This window comes from Echeneis naucrates, chromosome 24 (genome assembly GCF_900963305.1).
Source record: "Echeneis naucrates chromosome 24, fEcheNa1.1, whole genome shotgun sequence".
Lineage (NCBI taxonomy): Eukaryota > Metazoa > Chordata > Actinopteri > Carangiformes > Echeneidae > Echeneis > Echeneis naucrates.
Window position 1 is genome coordinate 8833025 of NC_042534.1, and position 27817 is coordinate 8860841.

A 27817-nucleotide genomic window follows, 5' to 3' on the forward strand; every position below is an offset into this window, starting at 1 on the left:
GTTACTTTGTCTGCGAATTTGAGGAGCTAAACAACCATTGGCTGTGATATGCTATAATCTATAAATTAAAACTGAAGGGTGGAATATTCCTGTTCACTATTACATGGTGTGTACTTTATAAGCTAACTTCACTATTTTCTGTGTTTTCCACTTCATGATTCATATATTTCCCCCGTTGAGTTACATTCTTGCAGTTTGGTGATAGCACATTTAAGACCATGTTGTTCAATGGAATTTAAAGAAAATGTAATTCTATACAAAATTATTAGAATGGTTATATATGACAAATACTTTCATTTCAACATCTTTTTTTTTTGTTTGTTTTCAATAACTAAAATGTTAAAAATCTAACTTTTTCAAGTAAAGACTGCAATTAAATTTTTTTTTTTATTGTTTAAAATAGTTTTTTGATGTCGGCACAAGGCACAATCCCAATTACTCTTTGGAAATAAATACTAATCTAAAAGCATACATTTATAAGATTTAATTAAATCCACTTGACACACACTGCCACCAGAAAGAAGCAAGATGCCAATTCAATCAGAAATCTGGTTTAAGGTTGGAGACGTCGATAAAGATATTGAATGTGAAATTGAAGCCGGGGTCAGGTGGCCATAAAAATTGCTCCTATGCAAACACGCCTCATCGTCTTTCCGTACACATGTACACACACTCTCACACACAGAGGGACAGGATGGACTATCAGGCAGTATCTCTATGTCTCAGCCTGCCTCTCTCATAGTCTGCAATAAATTATGAGCGCACTGTACTGTACTGTATGATCTTACCGAGCTCATAATATCCAGCTCGCACACTTCTACCACCTTCCATTCCCTGCACTCTTTTACCCCATAACCTCACCCGCTGTATCCATATTCTGGCTGCCGCACTTTATGAAGGGCCAGCCACCGTAAAAAATTGATCTGGATGCTTTTAACATGATCTGTGCACCGACCTAACCCCCATGCCCCAGGCTGTCTCACTACCAAGACACAAGCTGTCTTCAAGACACGACTGTCTCGAAGCATGGAGGCTGTTAGGGTTTTGGGTCTGAGTTGTGGAATGTGGAGTTGACGATGACACAACCCCCTCCTCCCCCCTCCCCGACTCTACAAAGGGCCTCATCCAGCTGTCTTGTTGTGGTCAGATTCTCAGTACTGTGCTGGATCACATGGGGAGGGGATAATCCTGCACTGGTTGGATCAGGCGCTGGCTGGGACAGGCAGTGCTGTGAGGGAGGAGATGTACACCCGATGCTAAAAGGGAGAGGAAAAAGAGGCAAACAGATGGAAAAATAAGAGAAAGAAAACACAGATCTTGCAGAAAACCGATATATTCAGCCAAAATCAGCAGTTTTGTTTTGTCTTATTCCCCAACTCCCCCATTCTTTAGCATTATCTAACCCTTTTTTCCTCTCTGTCATTCTGTCTGCCCTCCTGCAATGGGTCTCTGCCGTTTGCAGCGCTGCTAAGCTGTAAACTGAAACTGGTTAGCGCTGAGCTCTTAATTCTTGTCAGCGTCCATTAATTATGGGTCAGTTGGATGTTCCAGTTCAAACAGCCCCCGCGGATCTTGGAATTCTAACTCCGGCTGTTTGGTCACTTGTCGCTTGTCACAGCCACATGACCCTGCAGCCCACAGCAGGGAGACCAATGTGTGAGTGTTTTTGTGTGTCTGTCCACTTGTTTGTGCATATGAGTCTGTGTGAATGTGTGCATGGATGGTGGTAGCAGATCAGGGACAAAAGCTGCAAAAATTTACTTAGTCACTTAGTCAATTAGTCTCTTGAGTATGAATTTAAGTTTTCAATACATTTTTGCATTACACAAGCTTATTGGCTTGTGTAATGAATGTCCTTACTAACTGCATGCACCTTTATTCGGCCTGTTTGTGTCATTGAATAGAAAGAAGATATTGAATTGATTTAATATGTGGAGTACATCAGTGCAGATTCCTGAAGTACACTTTATAGTTTTAAATTTACTTTAACCAGGAGTAATGGTAAAAACAGCTTCTAAAGCTCCATCTATCGCAAACCCAGTTCCTAGCTGCCTCACTGACTAATTAAAACCACATCCGCATGTGACCAAAGAACAAGAAGTCTATTTGCAAGCCTTATTGATTACTTTAAGGCGTACAAATGGAAAGCTGTGTTAGGAGAGGGGCTCTCGATTTAGCTTCAATCTGCCAGGCATAAAATGATCTCACTGTGTTTGCTGGGAAGAATGAGCTCCCTCTGGGCACGGTGGGTAATTAGGTTAGTGGATAGTCGGTGTCAGGAAATTGAAAGACCATCCTAATCGGATTCTTTTGTTTCCAGGGGAATCAAAGGAATTTATGTGAGTCACTGGGATATCTCACACGACTCGGTTCCACTTGACCATGTAAAATCTGTTTGCTTTCCCTCGATGCTCAAACAACTTTTAATACAAGTGTGTAAATCCCGGACATAAGGTGCATGTGATGCAGCCAGTGTCCTTTGAGATGGCTTTCAAGATAATCCCAGATATGTCACGTTTGTATACTAACTAGGTACTTTCACTCCATCTGTAACAAGGAGATATTGAACGGTCAGTCAAAAGGTTAAAAATGAAGAAATCAAGCTCTGTAATCCCAGTTCTGAAATGTAAATAGTATACACGCAATATAAGTCCTTATCGCATTATTGAGACAGTTTGGTGATATGCTGCTATAAATAAAAACTAATGTATGTAAAGTTGCCCTTTATATGAAGAATTTCTAAAATTCTCTCTCGTTAGAGAGACTTACGACAAGGCAACAAATATGCAAGGAAGTCAAGTTTTGTCAGTAAGCCGTAATAAAGAGGCTACTGTTGTCAGCAGTTGTGCCTATGGTCGAAGATGAGCCATAAAATTGGTCATGTGACAATTTTATTCGCTCTGATGGTAATTGGCTTTTTAAAAACAGAACTTGCAAACAAAACATGAAATTAGAAACAGTCCAGTTGAATCTTGGCTCTTTGCTCAGAAAGGTCCACTTCATTCTACGTTCGACACCATTTTTGCAGGTGTGCGTCTGGACCGGGTGAGAGGGGGGCGACAGAAGTACAAGAGGCGGCTGGACACAGAGAACGGCGCCTACCTCGGCCTCACCATCCCCCCTCCAGCCAAAAAGCCACGTGAGTCCCACCTTTGTTTCTTTCTACTAACTTGATATCTTGATATTTTTTAACAACTTGGGATGTTTATGAAATAAAATAAGCCGTGCTCACTCATATTAAAGTCAGATTCACCTCCAGGAGAACTAGTCACCGCAGATAATGATGCAATTAATTTAAGATAAACGTCATTTTTACAAATTTTATTTCAATTCAAATTTACTACGCTGTCACTTGAAACTGACGCACAATACAGAACTCATCTCTCTACCTGTATCCGTCTCCCTCCCCGACAGTGACAAAAATCGTTTCCCATCTGTTGGTGGTGGAACCAGAGAAGATCTACGCCATGCCCGACCCCACCATGCCTGACGGAGACATCAAGGCCCTGACTACGCTTTGCGACTTGGCCGACCGCGAGCTGGTGGTCATCATCGGCTGGGCTAAACATATCCCAGGTAGAGACACGGCTGCTAGTGGATGACTCTGCTGTCGATCATTTGACAAATAATTTTTAAGTTATCTACTTGCTTTGACAAAAATCAAGAGGTGACTCAATGTAGAACAAGAAACCGAACAGGTTGGCTCACAATTTGTATAAAATTTTGTTCATTTGTTTGTTTTGGTGACTGAAAGGCAATTTCGTAGGTCTTCTGCTGTCGGTAAAGGCCAGATGTACTATAATTTGCTGAAATGATACAGTATGAGATTACTGAAATAGTTCACTGACTGTTGCGTACACACACACACACGCACGCACCACATCCCACCACCGACCCAAGACACACACACACACACACACATTCATGCACACACAGGATAATTAACATCTGCTACTCATCTGCACCTAAGGGAAAAGCTAGTCCCATATTCTAAAATCTAATCAATAAAGAGCAGCTGAATCTTTTGATTTGACTGGGTAGAGTGGGGGAGTCTGGGGGGTTGGGATCCGCCCCGATGTCAATGTATTCCATTTCAATCCAGGACTTAAAGAAGCAATCCTCTTACTTATTTAAGGAGACTACACAGGGCCTGTGGTAAAATTGATTTATTTAGGGAAATTCTGACGGATCTCCCTCGTCCTTGTTGGAGAATTCTTAAATAAGACTTGTTATGCAAATGTTTCAAAATCTTTTTTTCTTTTTATCTCAATCAAGCTCACTTTGGACCCCAGTATGTTTTAAAGGAGCATTTCTTAGATTCAAAGTAAATGCATTTTCATTGATTCAGTCAAATAAAGTGTGTGCAAATCTACGCATGCAGCAAATACTGCACAGCTATTTTATCTGACAGGACGTTTTCAAATGCGTCTCCGTTTTTTGGATTACAGTTTCAGGATTCACATATCTAATAAACAATAATGGAAACATACAGGATGTCCAGTGAAATAAAAAATAATATAATTAGCAATAAGGCATTTCCTTCATGACTGTAAACAATTTGAGATTTTTTTTTTTTTTTTCTTTGTGGATTTATTTCCAGCTGGCACAACACTAACCAGCTGTTCAGCGATCTGATTCTGTTTAGGTTTATCCCTAATCACTGATTTGTCATCAGATTTATGTTTCACCCTTTAAGTAATGCAATTTGGAATGGGTGCAGGTCTGCTGATCCCAAACTGGCCCTGGGAACCTCAGAGGAATGCTTGCAGAGACCGCCAAAGAGGCAGCGAAGTGCTGCTGGGGTAAAAGGCGAGGGTGCTGTCTCACCACTCAAGTTTACGCTAAAACGAAAGGAGCATCCCTGACCCAAATGCACAGTTTTTTTTTCCCCTGCCCTCTTTTTCATCGAATATCTTGCGAACACGGATATGTCTGAACTAGCTTTTTAGAATCTAATTCAGGTACATTTTTCAGAGAATGAAAAAGAGGTCAACTAGGGCAACTACAATCAAATTCTTCAATTTAATCATAGCCACAGGGAGGGTAGGATTAAATTCACGAAATTCACTGTCATATCTTTGGGCTTGATATCTGTTACATTTTCAACGGATAACTATTGATCATGTATGCTATAACGATCTCGATGCAGACCTGTTGTTAAAGGTGCATGTGACACTCTAGGGACATTTTACCCGGGGCCACCAGGTCAGAGTGTCACCAAGTAACGATTAAGACAAAAGGGGTCCCTACAGTTTAACAGTCCACTCCCACCATTACACTCATAGACCACTGCGCAAATGGCCTTAACGATGAGGTAATAAGAGTCATTACTGGAGATTGCTCCATTAATGTAAAAGTCCTTCAACACCTAAATGTGCAGACCTGGGAGGAAACATGCAAAGTTGAATCGAGTTTCAGTTACACATTTTTAAAGGCTTGAATATTTGTGGCAAATAGCTCTTATCGTAATAACAGACTCTGAGGTACTATAATGTGCAAAGCTTTAATTCGCAATAATTACACGCCAGAACAGGAGATGGAAGCTTTAAAAATAAAACAGAAGTGCAACACATGTTGGTTTCAAATACAAACCTTTTAGGAGACAGGGTTAAAGACGTTAAAGTGGATGGTTGTAACTCATCACCAGGCAGTTATACAGACTGTCATGAAAATTGAAACAGTATCGTAACACGGTTGTCAGGAGGTCAGAGGTGTCCACTAATTTGTGCAGCTGTTAACACAGACACACCATCTTAGACATGCAATTGCACACAACATGTGTAGATTTATATTTGAGGCAGCAGCATTCAGTGTCCTCTGGTATTTAATGTTCACTCTGTTTGGAGCATCACTTTCTTCCTCTTTGGTTTTTTTGCCTCTCTTTTTCTCTGCCACTTTCTCGCTCTCCTCATATCACACACACACACACACACACACACGCACACTCTGACTTCCTTGCTCTCTCGTTCCCCTGGCTCTCCCCCTCCTACTCCTCCTGCTCATATAGGGCCCTCTAGTCTCATTATTACTTCTGTCTTTTTATTAGGCCCATTAGGGCTCTTAGGAGGCCTGTAATGATACTAAATGAATAGAGAGTGAACTGCTGTCTGTTTTAAACCTAGCTCTCAATGACAGCTTCAAGCTTCACTGCCAACCACTCACTCTCTTCATTGTATCGAATAGGGATTCAATTACTTATCTGATCTCTACCTGTACTGTACTGTTGTATAGCAACAAAAGTTTTTTTACCCTAGTGTGCGGCCAATGGACCGCCTAACACAAATATGCATGGAAATAAACAACTGGATGCAGGCATGAACATCATCTGGCCCAACAGTTTGACCTGGTATATCAGAGGGTGCCACACAAAGAGTTGCAGTCCAAGAAAGTAGAATCATATTTTACTTTTATGTCCCACCAACACCCCACATCACTTTGGTTGGTTAAATATCTATAAAGTGAACAGCCTCTGCCTCAAGTAACTACTGACTTATTCAATATCCAACCACAATCACGATCCTTCAGTGACTAAGTGCAATGAGCTCCTAAAAATAATAATTTATCAAGCTTTAGCTGCAACAAGCAAATATTGGTGGGGAAAGAAACGCTGTCAGAGAACACTGTGCAGATGGTTTCAGTGTCAACCCATTGCAATATGTTAATTAACCATGTTTACTCACTATGTCTGTTGAAAATGAAAGCAGATGGCATCACTTTTCTTTGAGGGATTATTTGCAAATGAGTTGCAATGGTGTTGTATGGTCCGAATTTCTAGAAATTTTGCAGTTGAAAAAAATCACTAACTCACGCTAACTAAACGCCTACTCAAACTCTCTCATCTCGAGAAGCAAAAAAGTAAAAAAAAAAAAAATAGCAGAGTGAGTGATTGTCTATGTCAGCCCAATGTCCAAGTGTGAGCTGTGGCTGATTACTTCAACGCTACTGCACCAAGTTTCTACCTTTTATGAGCCAGAATAGACTGTAATTACTTTTTTGTACGGCATCGGACTCCTGTATTACCAACTAGCTTTTTGTCTCAAGAGGGAATAACTGCAGAGAGACGGACAGAGATGTTCTCCAGTTGGCCCAATATTGTGTCATGTTTGGTCATGGCAGTAAATCAGTATGTTGAAGTATTGATATTTCATCAGGGGGAATCACCCTACACAGTGACACTTAACTCAGCCGCCATCGGGTGAAGCACCTGAAGCTCCGAGGTGACCGCCGGGAAGAGGGAAGTCACTCAGTCGCGTCAGTAAATTGAGTGGAAAGAAAAAAAATATGTAGGCTGGGGAACAGAAACGAATGATGAGGAGTGGAAAAAGAGTTGAAAAGAAACAGACAGGCTTTTTCAGGGTTTTTTTTTTTCCTGGCTGCTAATATGTTATAGTGGAATTGATCCTGTCTCATTATTCTAAATACACTTTGAAGGATTAAACCTGTTAATTTTCTTAGAACATGTGTAAATTTGTGAATTCCTGCTGCAGCCTACAGTATCTATGATGCCAGAGTCCTCCCATCCCCCACTAAACGTGTACCGGATGTCCTCCATCAACTGTCTGTTTGTCAGATCTGAGGCTTGGATCGATCCCCCCTTCGCATTTGGTGGACTGATTACAATCTACTAATCAATGACACCCCCAGCACTCTTTTCTCTCTGCTTCATTCTCTCCCTTCTCATCGTTCCTCTATTTGCTTGATAAGAACCATCGAGAGGACCTCTTTTAAGTCAACCTGCCCCATTCCCATCCATACAAGTGCAGATTTAAGTAAGCAGAGTGGTTGGTTCAAGGCCCTGGTCAATACCCCCAATCACCTTCCTATTCACCATAGAGTAGTGAAAGGTATTGTGGCGCTTTGGGTCCTTTCAGGTGTCCATCTGTTTGATGTGGTGTGTGTGAATGTTAGAGGAGAGAGTTGAAGGGTCGACCTCAAGATGCTGGATAAATTGTTACTGAATTCATGGGGCTGAGGTCAAAAGAATAAAGAATGAAGCTTTCAGGTAGAATCTCGAGCCATAAATTTGGTAGCTTGATAAAATCTTTTGATATCATAATACCGATTCAGTAAATGTGCTTATGACTGATAGGACTGTTATAACCAGTCCTAGTTTTAGATCGAACAAAAGAAGATGCAGGCCAGGATGAGTTTAGATACTCATCAGTCCACTTAAACACAAAATGCTGTAGTTTATTCCTCGCAAACTCTTCAGCTACCAAGCCACCCTGATGGTAGACTCGTTTTATTTGTAGTAACAAGAGAAATGTAAATTGCAATATGCAACCATTACATTATTCAAACTTCTCTATGGAGAGCTTTGAGGAAAAAAGTTACTAAGTGAGTCTTGAGGCTTTTTATTGTTTATATACCCTGCTGTATAAAGAAACAACACAAATGAGGATGGAAGATGTTTGCAGTACTGGAGAAGTAAAATGATAAATGAATGTAGAATGTCAAGAATGGTAGCACAAAATTGAAATGATGTTTGGTCTCCGTAATTTCAGGCCATTTATTTTGTCAGGTTTTAAATGCTCTTTCTTCTCTACTGATGAAGCAATGGTTTGAAGGTTAGGAGTGGATCTGTCTAAATACTGTCTCATGTGCTTTCACACTTCTGGGTCACAGAAGAACTGTTGACGGTTGATGAGCGAAGCGGTCCCGGCTCATGTTTCACAGGCCTCTCCACTTGACTGATTTATATTCTTCCCTTAAGCCACAGCATACAGTGCTGGGCCTCTGTTTCAAGTTAGGCTTCTCCGGGGATTGTAAAGCGCTGTATACACTGCCCATAAAACATATTGAGAACTATGAAATGGCCAATTAAAGTGTTGCAAGATTAATCGATTGATCCTGTGCTATGCCATTGGGTCACACAGAACAATGTCTGGGAAGAAAATCTAAAAACGATAACATATTTCATTTTTCTTTTCTATTTGCAGGTTTTTCCACTCTCTCGCTGGCAGATCAGATGAGTCTACTGCAGAGTGCCTGGATGGAGATCCTGGTGCTGAGCATCGTGTTTCGCTCCCTGCCCTGCGAGGATGAAATTGTGTACGCAGAGGACTATGTGGTTGATGAGGAGCAGGCGAGGATCTCTGGCCTGCTGGACTTGCACGTCGCCATCCTGCCGCTGGTCCGACGCTACAAGAAACTACGCATGGAGAAGGAGGAGTTTGTTACGCTCAAAGCCATCGCGCTTGCTAACTCAGGTAAAATTTATCCCAGTTGATCCCAGTGTGGGTCAGTACACACTCATGTTGTGCAGTCAAAACACAAATTTTTATGTCTGTTTTTTATTTTAATTTGAATGAAGATCGTAAAACGTCCAAACACACAAAGTATTTCAAGTTGAGTAATAAGTCATCGAGAATAAACATCTGGGTTTGAATTTCACTCAGTGTATTATATAGTGTAACTGAGGAGCTGGAACAAGATGAGACAGAATATATATATATAGCCTACAACTTTGTCAGGCAGTTTGGATTTGGACTGCATCTTTTTTCCAAACCACAAATCTTCTTCAAATAGCAATAAGTGTAAACTGGGTAGGGAGGGGAATTTGCATACATTAACAAACATTTCAGATTTTATCCTAGAAACTGCTGAGTCGTTACAATTTATTTTGACTGTGGTCCAAATTATTATATAAAGGCCCCACCAAGAACTGATTTATCTATTGCAAATTGAAGCCATTTGGACGAATATCCTTTACTTTTCTCTATAAACTCGAAGGTGATGCTGGTTTAGCCAGAAGGTACATCTCTACGTTAAATTTCAAACAAATCAGGATAGTTGGCTTTCAATTAAAGCAAACAAAGAAATATAACAAAAAATTTCTAAATCTGGGAAGTTTATCACTTCCACAATGACGCATACCTGATAAGAGGGGGACAGAAAGGTCAGGAGCACAGTTGTTTAATTTAACACCTCCTCCATGTGTGAGAGTGCATGCATCTGTATTTTAATATTTGCGCGCACACACACACATGTACAGTATGCACACGCGGGTTTGTGTGTGTGTGTGTGTGTGTGTGTGACTGTCACATTAGGCTCTCCTTCTCTGTGTCTCCATAACAGTAGCTGCCAACGCGCCACAGCCAAGGGAGATATATTTAGCATTTCATTAGGAAAACAGGGGCTGTCAATAAAATGTGTTAAGTGGAGTGGAATGAGCGTTGGGGAGCGACGGGCCTCGTTTGTTCCAATGTGAAGATGCTGTGCCCGTATTGACAGTTTGCTTTTCATGAGGCTGGGCCTGTCCCCCACTAATCAATGCCCGTTAGGAGTCTTTTCTCCTGCCTGACTGAAAAATGAAAAATGCTGAGCCCAGAGCTTTAGTCTTCTGATGACAAACTCTCCATGGGAGAGTGGAGAGAGGGGAGGATAAATGGGAGGGGGGAGCTGCAGGGATGGAGGGGAGGGGTGATGGAAAGGCAAGGATGTAAAGGTAAGGGAGAAGTGTGAGAGAGGAAGGCAGGGGTTGAGAGGGAGGCTCAGCGAGGCCGAGAGGGCAGCTTCGGCTCGTTTGAACGCTGTCTCGGAGAGCTTCGGCTCCAGGGGTCCTGTGGGTGTGACAGCTGTGGAAATTCATGGCCATTGATTTTGTAATTAGCGGAGTATCGACGGGATTGACGCCAGGCTGCTGACGGATTACATGGAAATTGTTTCTTCAAAGTTAGTTTTGCATTCCGCCCCTAACCTCTTTCAACACACACACACACACACACACAAAAACAGTCACACTCACCCTGTGCATTTACCCACGCTGACACACATTTGGAAACATATTCTTACATCTCCTCCTCTCCCTGTCACACACACAGACATACACATACACATACACACACACAGCCAAACGAGGATCAGATCAGTATTAACATGAAGGTTTCAAATGAAGAGTGCTGGAACACATGTGCGGTCCACATAGCCTAGTTAATTTCCCAAGATAGAAACGCAATTTACACAGAAGGCGACTGGTAAAAGAGACTTAATCAGTCAGTTAGGAACATAATTAGCCTTGTACTTTCCTTTTTTCTGCCACATTTACATGTTCATACACGGTCTTACTTCACTCCACAACTTTCATGACACATAGCAGGGCTGATCTAATTCACTCACTCACTTCAATCAGCAGCCACATTTGGTTTAGCTTTAGTAATCCAGTGTGCTTGGGCAGAAAACAATTCGATTTTGTTCTGATAGATGTACAAGGATGACTTGTTTAGATTCAATTATAATACTGAATTGAATTCACATTTTGTTGTGCACCATTCTATCTATCAGTTGATGAATTGTGGATATGATACATACACAGATTAGACCTGACACTGTAAGTCTGTACAGTGAAATTGGCTGAAAGCAAAGCACTGCTTGTCTATTAAAACATTCTCTGTCAGAGTGTCCTTTGGAGGACAAGCTTGTTTTTTTTTTTCCAACATGTAGACTTATACATAGAGAGCAGTTTTTAATAAGTCTCAACTGGTTTTATTTTAGAGCCTATACATAAGGGGGCCAACTGCTCTTTCTTATGGAAATGAAGGCCATCTGCCGCCATCATTCAGCTGAACGATATCCTAGTAATGCAGCCATCTGAATTCATTAGCAGAGGGGATGTATGTGGTCCATGATACCAAAAGAAATGAATCTTTTTCCTGTCCCCCTGTATATTTATACAGACCTACCGTACATCTCCCCCTCCTCCCTGTCCCTAGAGTCCTGGCCACGCATAGGCATTTATTTAAGGAGCGTCATTAACTACTAACAAGAGAAAACCTCTCTCCAAAATTGCATGTTTGCAAAGACAAGATGCAGAATTTTAAGCCAGTTGATGCAATTGCAAAGCACCAGGTTACTCTTGTAACTGTATGTTTTGTCGCAATGCAAATAAGCATAAAAGGTTTGTTTTCTGTTTAATATAGTAATTTATTTAATGTTGCTCTGAAATATTAATGATTAAAATATTCTTTTGTGTGTCCTTCCCTCCACCCTTCTTCAGACTCCATGCACATAGAGAATATTGAGGCTGTCCAAAGGCTCCAGGATTCTCTCCACGAGGCCCTGCAGGACTTTGAGGGCTCTCAGCACCCGGAGGACCCTCGACGGGCAGGCAAGCTCCTAATGACCCTGCCTCTGCTCCGTCAGACCGCCACCAAGGCAGTTCAGCACTTCTACAGCATCAAAATGCAGGGCAAAGTCCCAATGCACAAACTGTTCCTGGAGATGCTAGAGGCCAAGGCTTGACACCTTGGCCAAATATTTGACAGACAGCTGCATCAACCAATGCAAGACCATGAAAATAGAGGCAGTGTGCCAACAGTGAAAGGATAAAGCTTTGGACTACTGAGTCATTTTAACACTTTAAAAGGTAACAAAAAGAAAAGAAAAAGGGTGAGAATCACACTGATTGATGTGGGATCACGATGATGTATATAAAGATGTTGTGTACAGAAATCAGGCAACAGAGGTCTTCTTATAACCAGAGGCCCATTGCTCTATATCACCTGAAGCTTCTGTGAAATCGTTTCTTATCTTATTTTCATCTCAACATGGAAGTGTGTTAATATAAATGTCCTGAAGAACTGTGTGACTACAGAGCCACATTGTGTGTTTTTGTTTCTTTCTTTCATATTTTCTAATCTCAGTTGTTAAAGCAATAGTCTCTAACTGGTCGACATATTATATGTGTACTGTATATTGTGTGAACTTGCACTGGGCGTGTGGAGAACTGTTAGACATATTCTTATATTCGTCATCAAAGAAAGCGCTGCCCACCACAACGGGTATGTAAGATTCTTGACTTCCTCGTAATGTATTTACCTCATAGTAGCTTCAACAGCTCAGTGGTTATAGTCAACTTGGTGCTTACAGAAGGACAGTGGTTGGCTAGTGATCATATTTCACGAGGAGTTTGCACTAGGCGTCTATGAATAACGTGGCAATAACGGATATTGTACTAGCAAGCTCTGTCTGGTAGTGTCTTGGTCAATGGTTTTTGCTTCTAGAGACTCGCTCATCGTTTCTGTGTTGTGTCATACGGAAATATTGACAACCAGACATACTGTGAAACACACACTATAAGCTATATTCTGTGCTGAGAATTTTTAAACTAAACTGTGCGGCTTGTCATAAAAAGACGATGTTATGTAAATACAGATAAAGGGCACCATAACAGCAAAATCTATGCAATGTAATGCAATCTGATATGCCCTGATAGCTTAGCAATAAATACTACCTATGTGATAATATTCTGTTTGTGTCACATCGGTGCTGACTCAACTCTGTTTGCCTATAGGTTGCGAAGGTGCTGTATTAGATTGCAATATATTGAATAGGTTTTGCTTTTTCTTGGGCCTCCCCACCCCCTTGCAAACAACAAGTGTCACTATATTGGTAGCATTAGTCCCACAGCAAGTACCCTTTTTGACACCAAAGTCACATGCTTTACATATCTTCACATAACTTCTTTCTCTCTCTGAAAAATTTGGGATTGTTGTCATTCAAAATGTTTGCTGACACAACTTTGCACGGCAGACAATTATAGCAGAAATTTTTTTACAATCACAAAAACAATTGTACAATTAATCAAAAAATTATCAGAAGATAAATTGATAATGAAAATAACCATTATTAGTAATAATTCTTCCTCTTATGTAATGGTTCAACAAATTTGAAATATGTTTTCCAAAATAAATCAACAAATTTAAAACACAGCCTCTCTCTCCCTAAATGTTTGAATTTAAGGTGACATCCTTTTAAGCTTTTACACTATAATTTAAAAAGTTTGTGTGCAACAATATAATGGTATTTGTGTTTCTGAAAATAACTTAAATGACATTCTGAATTCAAACTCAACATAATTACAGATTATAGCAAATCTTAGATTATGGCTCACTGATGTTCTCTATCTGTTTGTCGGTGCTAATCATTCAGACTGACACTGTACTGGGGTTGCTATCTGTATATTCCAAAAGTGATAGTCAGCTCGTTGAGACCGATATCTATCAACTATAAACCTGTTGCCAAATTATTCAAAGAAAGCAAAGAGAATAATGTGACGCAGTATTCACCATTTTTCGTCTTGTCCTGATAACCTGAGCAGGTTGGATGGAACACGTTATCATAAAGTCAGATAATATAATAATCAATTAATCAGCTGCTCTTAGGATTTTAGTGAGACAGATGTTGTCCCTTATAAATTCTTTAAAACAGCTGTATCTTTGAAGAGTCAAGTGCCATTATCTTCTGCCCAATCAAGAAGAAAACAGAAAGTCAAGCGACCAGTTACTATATATAATCCCCACTGGAATGAATGCTATTGATTTACTGCTATGTAATGCATAGATAATTATGACCCAATACAGTAGAGAATATAATTCCCATGATGCCCTTCCCCACATGTATAACCAGCTAATCCATTCCCAATTGAAATTAGAGAAGCATCACCTCTGTACAGTAGCAAACCAAAGCATAGTGTCTCGAAATCATTTGAAATGAAACAAAAGTGGCAGTGATAAAATTGCAGCCAGCTGTTTCTTCATAAACGCTGTTGTTATTTAATATTAATACTTTCATTCTGATGAGTATCCAGCTGTGCATCAGTTCATTTGAGCAGCCCCTGAACCTAATGTGGTGATCATTTTTCCTGCCAGAGTCTGTGTGAAGACAGTTAAAGGAGAGTGTTTCAACAAGCTCCATCTGTTCGTGTTGTGCTGGTTGTGAAGTGTTAATGAACACGTTCTGGCAGAAAAACTTGACCAGCACACACAAACTGACCTTTCCCTTCTCTGATCAGAGTTTGGTCACGTTCTTCCTCCGTGCGCTTTGAACACTGATAGAAGATAATTGTTTCCCAACTTTTCCGTCGCCAAAATTAATATGAGAAAATAAGAGAAAAATGCCTAATTTATTTTCAGAGTTCTAAAACGGTTCTACTACATCCAATTAATTCTAATTGTCTCCTAAGCTGAAATTCTCAATAGAAATAGAGCAATTAAATTTCTGCTTTGGTTCTACCTTGGGGACAAGAGTCGTTTTATTTCGGTTGACAGCAGGGAGGGTTTGTCTAAACCTTTACCAAGGCGATTTCACGGGTGTCTGTAATAGTTTCATAACAGAGCGATCACTGGGCTATGCAAGGCAAATATGGCCATCTATGTTCATTGTGTTGTTGAGCATCAGACTGACATTTAGTTGTGCTTTGTTTACAATGTGGGCATACTGTACAGTTCTGTACACGGCAAATGTGTTTTGCATATTTCACTTTACTATGCTGTAGCTGCTGTGCATTGATATAGTAATCATTTGTTGAATTTGCCAGTTAACTGAATTTTAATAATGTTTTGGCATCTTCAACATGAATTTTAAGCCCGCCTGTATAGCTGTATAATACAAATCAATGTAACAAGTCAAAGGGTAATTACTCAAGTGAGAATAAGTCCATTGTGTGAATCTAAGATGGGATATTCTCCTATTTTGTTTTGGGATTCTGTGACTTTTTTGTCTGTGATGCTGAAAACACACTCTTGACTTACCATCGATTTTGGTTATCAGCACAGCAGGATCTATAGTGAGTGAAGTCATCTAGACCCTATACCTCAATTCATATTTTGAAAATTGCACTGGGTTTGGAAGCGGGCCATGAGTTTCTCCTGGGAATCAGTGGCACAGAAATAAAGTGACATCACTGACTGGGTATTAAAAAAAATGTAGATGAACCTCCTGCGATTGGGGAACACATTCCTCGGAGGAGAAAGCTGCTTATTCGCTGTTCATTTGTGGACTTATTTTATCTCCATGCACTCTGAGATGACAAGATTAACATAAAACATGGAGGAACCTCTCTGGCTGTTCTGGGCTGTGCTGTAAAGAAACCTGCTTGGTGTATGTACCATGGACGTGATTACCCAAGAGTTTTACTCCCCTCAAAAGCAATATGTTAGCAATTTTGATATATGAATCAAGTTAAGAGGATGTTTTGATTCATTTTAATTGTAAACTTACCCTGTGCTCTAAAATAGACTGGGTAGCTATGCACACATGTTGCTGCTTGGAAAACAAAAAGGGAAAAATGTGAGATGACAAGATGACTAAGAAGCAAAAAGCCAACCACAGCTAGGTTTTACTGGACAGTATTGTGTGCCATTTTCTTGTGTTTTGTTTTGTTTGTTGTGTTCATGCCTACTGTACCCATGTGTAAATATATGCTTTTTTTGGAGTGATTCAGATCGAACAGTACACTGAATGTACAGGGACAATAAAAACCACATGGTTTATGTATCACTGTAAATAATTCCTTTAAATATCTTCAAGTCACGGTGTGGAAAATAATCACTAAACAAGATCAGTTTGTTCGTTTGTACCATAATTACTGACAAGGTTAAATCAACATGTCAACAGCCACCATTTTTTTTTTCAGGATTACATTTTTATCAGATTATTATCCTTTATGGAAACCAAAAAAGAAAAAAAAAATCCCACTCACTGCTGTCTTTTTTACTGTTCACAAACGTAATCATGTTTCAGTCACAAATGCTTCCTCTGGTTTCAAGCCGAACCCTCAAACCTGTGGAAGAGTATTTGTGCTCAAAACATGCTTTTGTTATTGTAGAATAAAAGAAAAATAATCAGTACGTGGTTATTTTTTCCCTTTTTGAATGAATGTCGATCTTGAAGATTAGCAGTATGAGTAACATGAGTAACATCAGTAAACCTGTTTTGTCTTCTTGATATCAACAAGAAGACAAAACAGTCAGATGCAATATGGCAATGAATTGATTTTTGTTATGTATTTAAATTACATTTCCCCCTAAAATACTGAGAATAAGTGTAGCCTTACCACGACTTACAGCAGATGTTAGACCAAATTAAATTTGTAGATATACACACCTCCAAAACTAAGTTTCAGTTTAATATTATTACCATAATGAAAAAAATAAATAAATAAAAAAATCTCAAAAATAATCAAAAATCTCAGGACAGCCTGCCACTTCCTGTGTAGACCTGTGTGTATCATGACGTAAATCTTAATTCATTTGCTTTGAAGTAGTTTTTAGCTCTTCTGTATCCACGGAAAGTTTTTTGTGAGGAAGAACGTTTTCCTTTCAGTAGAAAAAAAAAAACAAAAAACAAAACAACCCAAGTCTGAGTAGTAATAGAAATTTCATGCCCTGAATAGAAATATTGGCAGCGTCACAGTGTGGCCTTGTCCTCCTCTCATACTGCGGACAAGAAATGTACAGTCAAATGGTGCCCAGTATGACACATACATGGATGTGTGTGCGCGCTTGATCATTTACCAAAACACCGCCTTGGGGTATAACGGCATCCTCCTGCCCCGACTGTCAGTTGGTTCACTGTCTACACAACGTCCCATTTGACCTTGTGTTGACTACAACACTGGCTGAATGCACATCTGACACACTCTCTTACTTTGTGGTGCAATCCTGTGGAAGTCATTTCATTTACTGGGCTTTCAACTTCAGCCAGTATGGGGGTTGAAGGGGGGGGGGGTAAGTCTGTGTTTAATCAGCCTGTCACAAACCATTCCTCTAAACAAAATCAACTCTGATGTTCAGCGAAAAGATCTCTCAACAGAAGATTGAATTAAACAAATAAATGGCCTTGTCACTTTTTCATTTTTTATTTATTCTTGGCACGCCCGCGTCCACCACTCCACATTATTGCTGCAAATAACTACTGTGCATTAACTTGTGGATTGTTGTGCACAGCGTATCAGCATTAGTAGTATCTAGAAGTTAAGACTGATATGATAAAGAGAGTTTTGTTTTTAGTTTGTTTTTTTTTTTTCCCAAAAATCTGACTTTTCATCACTGCTAGTCTTTTTCACTTTTCACTTTGTTTTTAGTCATGTAGAAGAGATTCAAAGCAGGCCCAGTGTCCTCAGAGTGACTTTTCCTCTTGTAAACCATCTCTTTATTGTCCTTAAATCATCGCCAGTTGTCTGACCTCTCTGTCTGATGGGGTTCCGATTCTGTCAGGCTGCGGTCTGCTCAGCAACCAACCTTGTTGCGTGCCTCTTTCACAAAATCTAGGCTCATGCTGCCAATGCAACCTTATACTGCACAAGCTTCAGCTCCACTACCGCACAGACACACACACACACACACTCTCTCTCTCTCTTTCCTTTGCTTCATGTGAGGATTATTCAGCGGTTGAAGTGAGAGTCCACTGAGAATAGGCTGTAAAGTGTCAGTCATGGTTACCCAGAGTGGTGTTGTCTTAGACAATGTAACTAGGTGAAAGTGAGTGAAGGAGATAGGAAACCATCAATATGCTCCCTGTGTAAATTGAAGAAGGTCATGATTTATGGCTCCCGGCTACAGCATACATACATGCTGAATCTACTCTTTTTTTCCTCTCTCTCTCCCCTGGCTCAAGGACAGGTAAGGGTGCCTTTCTCCGCAGCACCACGCAGTCTGTGGCACTTTGTAATGGACAGCCCAGAGAAAGGCCTCTGTGTTTAAAATGAATTGAGCGCCATCTATAGGTGGTAATAGTGTATGGAAAAGTGCAGGAAGGGAGGGAAGGAAGAAAAGAAAACTAATGATCAGAAGCAAACTATAATTGTGTGCTCTGCTACCTGTGATAGTCTTGATCCACCTGCCTCTTTGGATTTTTCGTCACCTCATCAGTCACATATGTCTTTCAGTCTCCGTTTACCGGGGCACTCAGACAGAGATGGGACAGCTGTGGGTTTTCTGCGAGCTCGCAACAGCTGCAAACCCCGCATGGCATTGCATCTGTTCAAATCTCACAGTGCCCTGGCCAGCACCTCAGCTAAAGCAAGTTACACTACAGTTGATAGTGGGGTTCTCTCCGGTCTTACCCTATTAACCAGTGAACAGATGGAAATTATATGGTGGGGTGGTGGGGTGTTGGGCCTGGAAATGGACTTGCAAGCATCTTGCTGTCTCAAGCAGGATGCTTAAAATGGGGACAATTTAAATAAGGCCACATGAGAGAAATCAGGCCTGGGCTGTAAATCCATTTAAAGTGGCACAATGAACACCATGAAGTCTCTGAATCTTTATTATTTATTTGGATGATTTATTATGTCTGGGTTCCTCTGACGTTGTTACTTTGCCTTTGGAGGGAGCCAGACGAAACAAATGGAGCGCTCATTAGCATTTGACCTCCACATTATGCTTTGTTTACCTGCCTCTCCTCACCTCTATATCTCTTCAGACAAAATCAGGGCTTTCACAGAACGCTCTGACTGTGACACAGTTTTGTTGCTGGGCGGTAAAGGTAAGTACCACATTTGCATTGCAAGATTTCTCAAACAACTTGAGCATGCAGAAACACAGCGGGGAAAAAAAAGATGCTCTGCTCCTCTGGGACGTAGCCACTCCCAGACACTGTCGTCTAGGCTCTGGAGTCCTGACAGCTGCTGAAATCCCATGAGACGATGGAAAAAAGTATGAACAAAAGTTACAGCAAAGAGTCACTGGCATATCCTGCTGGGTAAAGGGATGAGATGCTTGTGTTTGGATTGGAAGATGTATACCACTAATTGTTTATGGGCATAAAAACATATATTTCAGTTGTGGTTATGCTGTTTGACTTTGCTATTTGTCAGTCGTGTGATTCCATCATACAATCTAGTTGTACAGTTTAAAATTCTAAATATCTTAGTTTCCATAAAAACTGCTAAATTTAAGAATTTGTTTTTCTGTTCCTCATGCCATCTTTATCGCTTATTCTGTTCAACTGGAAAGAAAAGAGAAAGCACTTGATATAAGTGGCTTGTTATATCAAATAAAAATGAAAAAATGAATTAAATATAGCTGAAAAATAAAGAAAAAATCATTATAATTGTAATGATATGCTGTGTGCAATATTAACATTTCCACGTTTCATGGGCAACCAGGTCATGCATGCAGTATGTGCACAGAGAATCATAAGCAACAAGTAATGGCACATTGGCAAACATCCACAGAAATACACCCACACACCACATACAACCACACACACACACACGCACGCAGACACACATTATATTGCCAGACTGGGGGGAGTGGCAGGTAGCTGTGTGTGCAGTAGTTAATTGTGCAACGAGAAACTGTTCTCTAATTTATTTCTTGCCTGTCCATACAAGAGTGATCATGAAACCCCATTCATTTCACAGAACACAATTTTCATATTTAATGAGCATGACTCCAATACAATTACAGTAATTAGTCAAATCTCACTCACGGCCAATGGAGCTCGCCACCATTATTAGTGGATCTTATTAATGATGTTGCACATGTGGAGCTCATAGGGTAATTGAGGGCATGTGTGGGTATGGGAACAGGGGTACTGGGGATTTGAAAGCAGTAGTAGTGTCAGACTGTTTTCTGTCTATATTGAGCCTTGTGTTAAATGGAGGTCTGCTTGATATTAACTTTGAGATTTTTTAAACATGATGGCAGGCAGTGATTTGACAACACGCTCTAAATAGGACGACTTCAGCACTAACTTAACTGGAGTGAATTCCAAGCACTGACTTTGAAAGATACATCAGTTAGCTGACCTGAAAGCTTGTATTTTTTTAATAATCAGTTCACAACATCACCGCTGTGCATCAGACCCAAGAGGATCACAACAAAAAAGACAAAGGGAGAAGATCAAGGGGAAAAAAAGCAATTTACTGAGAGTGATGATACTGCAGTGTCTGACATTTTAGAGGTTTGTGGAACCTCTCTTTCCAGACTGATCATTATTAAACCTACAGCATACTGTGGAGCTGTATTGCTTCTACAACATGAGTATGCAGCAGCAAGTGACATTCATGTCTTCTTACATAGACTGACTTATTGTGTGTAGTTTCTTTGTGTTGGACTATGCAGCTGAGGTGAAGCTTTCCCTGTGGATGTCCAATGTCATATTACGTTTACAACATTTTGATTGCCATAATGAAAGTTATGTCAAATGTTGTTTCACATCCTTTGAGCCAGTTAGTATCTGGGAAGTTTATAAGGAAGCAATAATTTGAATCAAAGAAAAGTGACTTAATGGCCTCTTATCCAATTAAGGGCAGTGTCACCGCTAAGTTAATGAGTGTGACGCCACAACAGAAAAACCTCTATTAACACAACATAATTAGCGGAACGTAGTGGAATTAGACAGCAACAGAGACTGTGCTTTGGTGTTTTTATAATTAAACACTTGAAAAGACAACAATTAAGCCAGATCTTAAAATCCCAGTCCCATTCAAGTCAGAGAGGACATGTATTGTGTTTGAAAGCTCTTGAGACAGGGCTGCTGTTGTGTGAAGTTTGACTTACAGTTCAAAGACAAGAGCTGAAAGTGAGGGAGGTCATGACAGCAATGGGAGCATAACAAAGACACTGGAAGACTCACATGAAGACACTGTAGCTGGCAACTGAATGAAATCTGCAGCAAACATAGATTTTGTCATTTTTCCCATCATATCCAAAACAGAACAAAATTGAAGATGAATTCAAATATAATTATAACAACAAAATTGTTCTCATTACAGTAAAAACGGCTTTCCTAACATCTATGTACCTTAATAATTTTGGATTTCATTTGCGTTGATCATTATTTCGTTTCAAGGAACTATGAACAACATTTTAGCCAAAACTGCAGTGTGACTCTACAAAGACTGAAATGTTGTTGGATCTTCTGATGCAGGTTAATTATTTTAGAATAATAACTATTGGGTGCATTTCCATGAAATTATATAAGGACGTTACTGTGGTATTTCTAACTCCTTCAGATCAGAATTTAAATTGTTCTGTCTCAAAACTTGCAAAACTGATTTCATCCGGCTGCACTTTGTGTTTAGTGCTAGTAAGTACATTTAAATAAGCTAACTTGATAAACTAATTGTAAACATTGCGTTTTTGTGAATGTCAGCACACAGACACAACTTCCAAAACAAACCAAATCAACTTTTTGGTTGAAATTACCTTAAAACAACTCTCCATAAAAAAAAAAGTCATCCAGTAGTTTAGACCGAAAGTTTTAGCCTCATATTGCAGTATGATAGATTTTTAATCACCTCTTTCCTCACTAGAGGAGTAAACTGTGACGTTAGATGACGTAAATTTCGAAATTTGTTTATGGTTGCCTAGAAACGCGGGGCGGGTCAACTGACGCAGCTGTTAGCATGACTAGCTATCTGTCCAGGTTTAAGACGGCCGTAACAGTTAACAACTAGCTAGCAGACACGGTGGGAGTGTTTTGTTTTTGTTTTTTTTTTGTTTGTTTTTTTGTTTGTTTTTTGTTTTTGTTTGTTTTTCGTTGGTTTTCTTTATCAGCTGAAGACGGTGATACTTTTTCTCAGGAGCTGGCGAAGACCAAAAGCAGAGCTACAACAAAGTGGGGTACGTACATGATGAGTTTTTTCAGAAAAATAAACGGTAACATAACCGCACACGAATACCTTACCCCTCATACTGTTGTGAGGTGAGGTATGTGTATGCATTTGACATTTAACCTGCTTTACTGGCGTGTGATCGGTTGACCTGATAGTGTTTGTGAATGAACACTAGCTGTTTGGATGCATCTCAGCCTGAACCATCAGATTATTTCTTCCTGCAGCATACTGGAGGGCAGGCCTTATTAGTGATGTACTAATGTGACATTAATTGCTTTTACTTTTTCACTCCATTAAGAAGCTGCTATCTGTTTCAGGAGCCCGGCCAGATGGTTTATCGGCTCTGCTCTGCCAGTGGTGTTGCTAATGGAGTGAAGCACGGAGCTGTAAAATAACAACAGCAACAGGCGACCATGAGAAGTGGCCATAATTGAACAGCACGTATGGAGGTACTGGGCACCTGTCACACTGTTAACAGCAGGAAAGACAGGATCTGTGCTTTGATATTGAGATATTTTCCTGCCAAAAATCAGGTAATTCAACATTCTGAAGGAAAAGAATTGCTTAAACAAAACGGAAACCTTTTGACCTCAAATAGATCAACCCTGTTTGTTTAAAGTATTTTTAAGCTTTTGTCGAAGAGCAATGACAAATTTTCATTCAAAATATTGGCAGCCATTGACTATATGCCGAAAAATACAGCTACTGCATTGAGCAGTAAAGCCAAGACCAGGGTCAAATGCTAAATAAGAAAAAACTGGCAGTAGAGATACCCAGGGGAAACCTCTTCTTCCGTGTCCTTATTCACTTCCCTCTCTGTCCTTACTTTCCCATCCACCTTTCCCCTACCTTGATGCCAAACCTTCATGACCTAGGCCAAAATCAATAGCACAGTTTAAAGAGGATGGACTGTGTAAATTGAGACCATAGATCTTGCCAATGAGGATGCCTTGACCACTGATGGCCTCTGACTGGTGCGGTAGCATTTGATCAAGTCAAGCATTGATGGCTGTCAATACATTCCAGCACATGGAGGTTTGGATCCGGCCACTGGGATGTCAGGAACTTCTGAATGTGTAGGGACTGGTGTTCAGTGCGTAGATAATTTTTTTAGAATGGAAGACAATTACTAGGCAGCTATTTTGATGATCAGTGACTTGTTTAAGCTACATATTCAGCACATGTACTAGATCCTGAGTTATTTTAATAGTTTTGGTCATTTGATCAAACAAAAGAATGACTAGAGAGCTATACACCAGTTTAATCAATTGTATCAAAGAATCTACACATCAACAAGCAGATTGTTGACAATGGCTTTAACAACTTCCTCTCCATCATAAATGTTTTTAAATGTGTTTACTCTATAATATGCACGCAGTTCTTTGTAGAAACTAAATATACATATTTCCATTTTTCACAATATTATTCTTCACTATTATGAAATCCCCCATACCAAACTTGGTTGCCATGCATTTTCAGAAATGATATTTTTTAAATAGATAAAACTTTCCCCTTCTTCTTTGAATACTTGCATTACCATATCTCAGGCATCAGCTTTTCTGAGCAATATTCTTTGCAGCGGTTTTAATGGACCATGACTACAACTACTTAAATTGTTTACATCTCATTTACGATGTCATAATATGAACTGTACCCATTCCTTGGCAATCATCCTCTAATCTGAAGGTGTTATTGTAAACTTATACTCAGGAAACATTTGGAGGATAACAAAGAGCATTTTGGTTGCCTAAAAGTATTTTCTGAGATTCTGATATCACAAGAATGTTTAGCCTTTCATATGCTAAACAGCCCAATCACATCATATTTGTCAGACTTGCATAAAAAAAGTCCCAGTTAAAATCAGTCACTGAAGCAAATAAATGACAGGAATGAGTTTTTAAAGGCTGTAACCTCACTATCTCACCACAGGCTGCTACTGAATGCGTATGTGCATGATTCAAATTACTGTGTGTTGGGGAAACTTTCCAACTTTCTTGTAAGATGCAAAGCATTGAACTACTGCCACCATCTTTTAACAAAATACCTCCCCACATTGTGACTTAAACCTCATTGTACAATTAATAAAATTTTACAGAAAAAGAAATTCCTGTTTATTTACACAGAAGGAGGTGAGCCTCCTAAGTGTTTAAAACCATGGTGACCCAACAACCTGAAAGAATGGGTGACGTCTTGGTATAATCCATTCCAGCAGCATAACTATGAGCAAGATTTATATGTTTTTTGAATGTGGAAACCAAACTATTTTACACTTTTGTATAGCCCACATGACCAGATAACATCTTGCTACTGGAGTTAATATTTCTTCAGTGAAAACAAAAACATTACTCACCTGCACTTATACAGCATGCATATCAAACATTGTGCTTTGTAAATGCAGAATGTGTTATAATTCTGCTTATCTCACATGTGACAGTTCACATTTTAGGACATACACCAGCCCATTACTGTTAGTTATACGCAGCAACACAATCTGGTGAACCTGGAGTCAGCCAGCTGCTTATATTAATCAAACAGCCCACTTCCCTTTATCACCCAAAGCAAATAGTCATAAATGCTCTTATCAGCCTCTCTAATAGTGTGGATGTTACAATCAGATTCATGGTGGCATAAACTATTCCATTTCATCTATATCATATGGAACAATCACTTCTTTTACGTGAACATCGTTTGTAACCGTCAGACAGCTTGTTGTGTAATGAAATTCAAAGCAGTCTATCAGCTCAAGGGATCACACACTCTGTTTACTTAGATTTACATATATTTATGTGGATTTTGTTTTTGCTCAACAAGCTAACAGGCATGATGAATGTATGGCTACGGCCCCACTGGGACATGTGGCTCCTTCAGAACTGATCTGTGGGCAGACAACTTCCATACTGTAAACTCTGTAGAGCCTTGGTTTGTGTAGTATTTTGTTACAGTGGTGCCTCTTTATCATCTCAACACTTAATAAAGGCTCTTTTTTTCAGGGTGATGTGAAGATAACACAATTTCACCAATGTCATTGCAAGCTAAAACAATATGCAAATAATGTCAGGAATTGTAAAAACAAAAGTTGTCTGTCACAATATACTACAAAAATCTTTACTTTTATTTGAGTATTATTTCATTACAAAACACATTTTACAAATATTTCAGTCAGAAAGGAAATATAAACAACTGCTTTGTATGCAGATGTCAGCAAACAGTATATTTTTTAAATTTGCTTTACAGATACTGCTGCATTCTTCACAATCAGATGTTAGGGAAATTCTCAGTTATGTATACTCCATCTCGAATTTGGATTGCTTTGATTAATCAATTAATATTCCTTTCTCAAGGTCTTTTCATAAACCTCATCATTAATAAAAGCAGACATTCAATTAGCAACAAAATCTTGATTGCCAATTTTGTCATAAGTCGCCCTTTCTATCCTTTTTTGGCGGGTTTGTTATAGTTGGGAGTATTGCGTGGTTAGAAAGAATTAACTAATTTCATTAATCTAATTGTCATCGCTTTCAACCATCCCACTAATAAGTACAAATTAATATGATTAATCAATTTGACGACATAAACTCATTCAATTACAGTTTTTCAAAGGCAAGTGGGTGTGTTGGGGTGATAGGGAGGTGCAGCAAGTGAAGGGAGGCGGGCAGCCGAGCAGCTTGCTCTATGAAGATCCCAGCCCACAAAATTGAAGTGAAGTCAGGCAATTAGTCATTGTGAATGATAAATAAATGGTAATGAAATGTGGGGGGCAGATACTCCACTGGCTACAGTGTTATCTGACTCAAGTAGCTTTGCCCCTTTTTTATGCATTAAAATAACCAGACCATAGATGGCAGATTATTGGCCATTTTAGTGTTTTAGACCACAATGTTTCCATCTTTTACAAATAAACTTTGTATATGATTTAATGCACAACTGCTACAGTCTACTTACATAGACAACAGGTGAGAAGGCACAGGCTCTGTTTTGACGCATTCAGACGCATTTTTCAATAAACTAAGAAATTAAAAGTGAGCAATACTGTTACTCTGCATTCCTATTTTCTTTACTTATGTTAAATGAGAAGATATTGCTGCTCTAAATGTATTAGTTTCTGTTTTCAGTATATTATTTTATACAAATGATGATGCCATAAACAAAGTGACACTCCTTCCATTTCCATTTTTATGCAATAAAAAAGATTAATTGATTTGAATTAGAAGTGATCACCATGTACAATGCCTTCCATAATGTTGTGTGTTAAATAAAAAAAAAAACAAATTGTAAACTTCAATAGTAGAAGCAATATACAGGATTACATACACAGTATTTACAAGGTCACTGGTTTAGATAATTTTCCCCTTTGTCTTTGTCACCACAGTATTTTTCAAAATTCAAATTAGGCTCTGAAGTAAGGTTCAAATAGTATGAAGTACTCTAGATTGGTGAGTCTGGAGCCTGTATGCTCAGAGCAGCTGCTCGGGTCTGATTTGTATATTTGAGATCTACTCTGCTGAGAGGAGGATGTGCTGGCACAGCACTTTGGGTGATGCCCTTTAATGCACTCTATCTTATCAGCCCAGCATCACCCCTATTCAAACCAATGTGTGATTGAGCAGGGTGATGTTATTTGGGTCTTACATTGGGAATAGTTTATAGAGGCTCCATCTCTAATTTGTGAAGTGAGGTATTATAGAGGAGACAATTAGACTGAGGTTCGATTGGCGTATAGAGGCTTGGATGCTGACAGTCAAGAGAAGGCTTTCAAATGTCATACCAATTAATCTATCCAGCCATCAAACAATATTCTGGAAACAAAGTCAGGGGGGGCGATCAATCCGCATCACTTTTCTCCTCACCGGGTTATGGGAAAATTGATTTGTCAAACAAAGCATTTTGGAAGCAGTGCATGGACTTGTTCGGGATCCATTAGCCTCCATTGAGCATTTTGTTTAACATAGGATTTTCATCACAGAGAAAATGCAGTGTCCTCAATACTGTGAGCTACAACTTTACGATTTCTGATTTCTTTGTTCTTGCTTAGAAAAGCTTTTGAAAGTGCTGATGAGGATTGAAAAGGGCTAACTTCTAATTTCTTTGAAAATATTAGGCTTATGTTTCCCTCATAATCTGGTAAATGAATAATAATCAATAAGAAGACTATAGTTGTTATTAACACACCACACAAAAATGATGACAATGAGTCTCACTCTTCCCCTCCAAACAGCACCACACATTAGTCCTTACCATCAGTATTACTGTACACTGTGGGGCTATCCTACCATCCTACACAGTGTGGCTGCCCTAAGCTGTAGCGTGAATTCCCTGTGCAGTGTATTGTTCTAAGACAGAACTGTATCACATTGTGCCCGTCATGCTGTTTTAGAGGGGAGAGAGCTTCCTCTATGGGATTTCACCACCCCCATCCCCTGATAATGTATCTCTCCCTAAAGGCTAGGCCTCCGTGACCTTGTCTTATTCATC

The 27817-nt window shown here is 39.6% G+C and overlaps 1 protein-coding gene across 1 annotated transcript in view; it reads left to right on the plus strand.

Annotated features, from left to right (window-relative positions):
• The window catches only part of esrrgb (estrogen-related receptor gamma b), a 31847-nt gene extending 19607 nt beyond the window's left edge, over window positions 1-12240 (plus strand). Inside the window, exons 4-7 of the mRNA XM_029496410.1 lie at window positions 3029-3139; window positions 3415-3576; window positions 8940-9209; window positions 11996-12240. Of these exons, the coding sequence (XP_029352270.1) occupies window positions 3029-3139; window positions 3415-3576; window positions 8940-9209; window positions 11996-12240 (788 nt within the window). The remainder of the gene's footprint in view (window positions 1-3028; window positions 3140-3414; window positions 3577-8939; window positions 9210-11995) is intronic.
• The last annotated feature ends 15577 nt before the right edge of the window (window positions 12241-27817 follow it).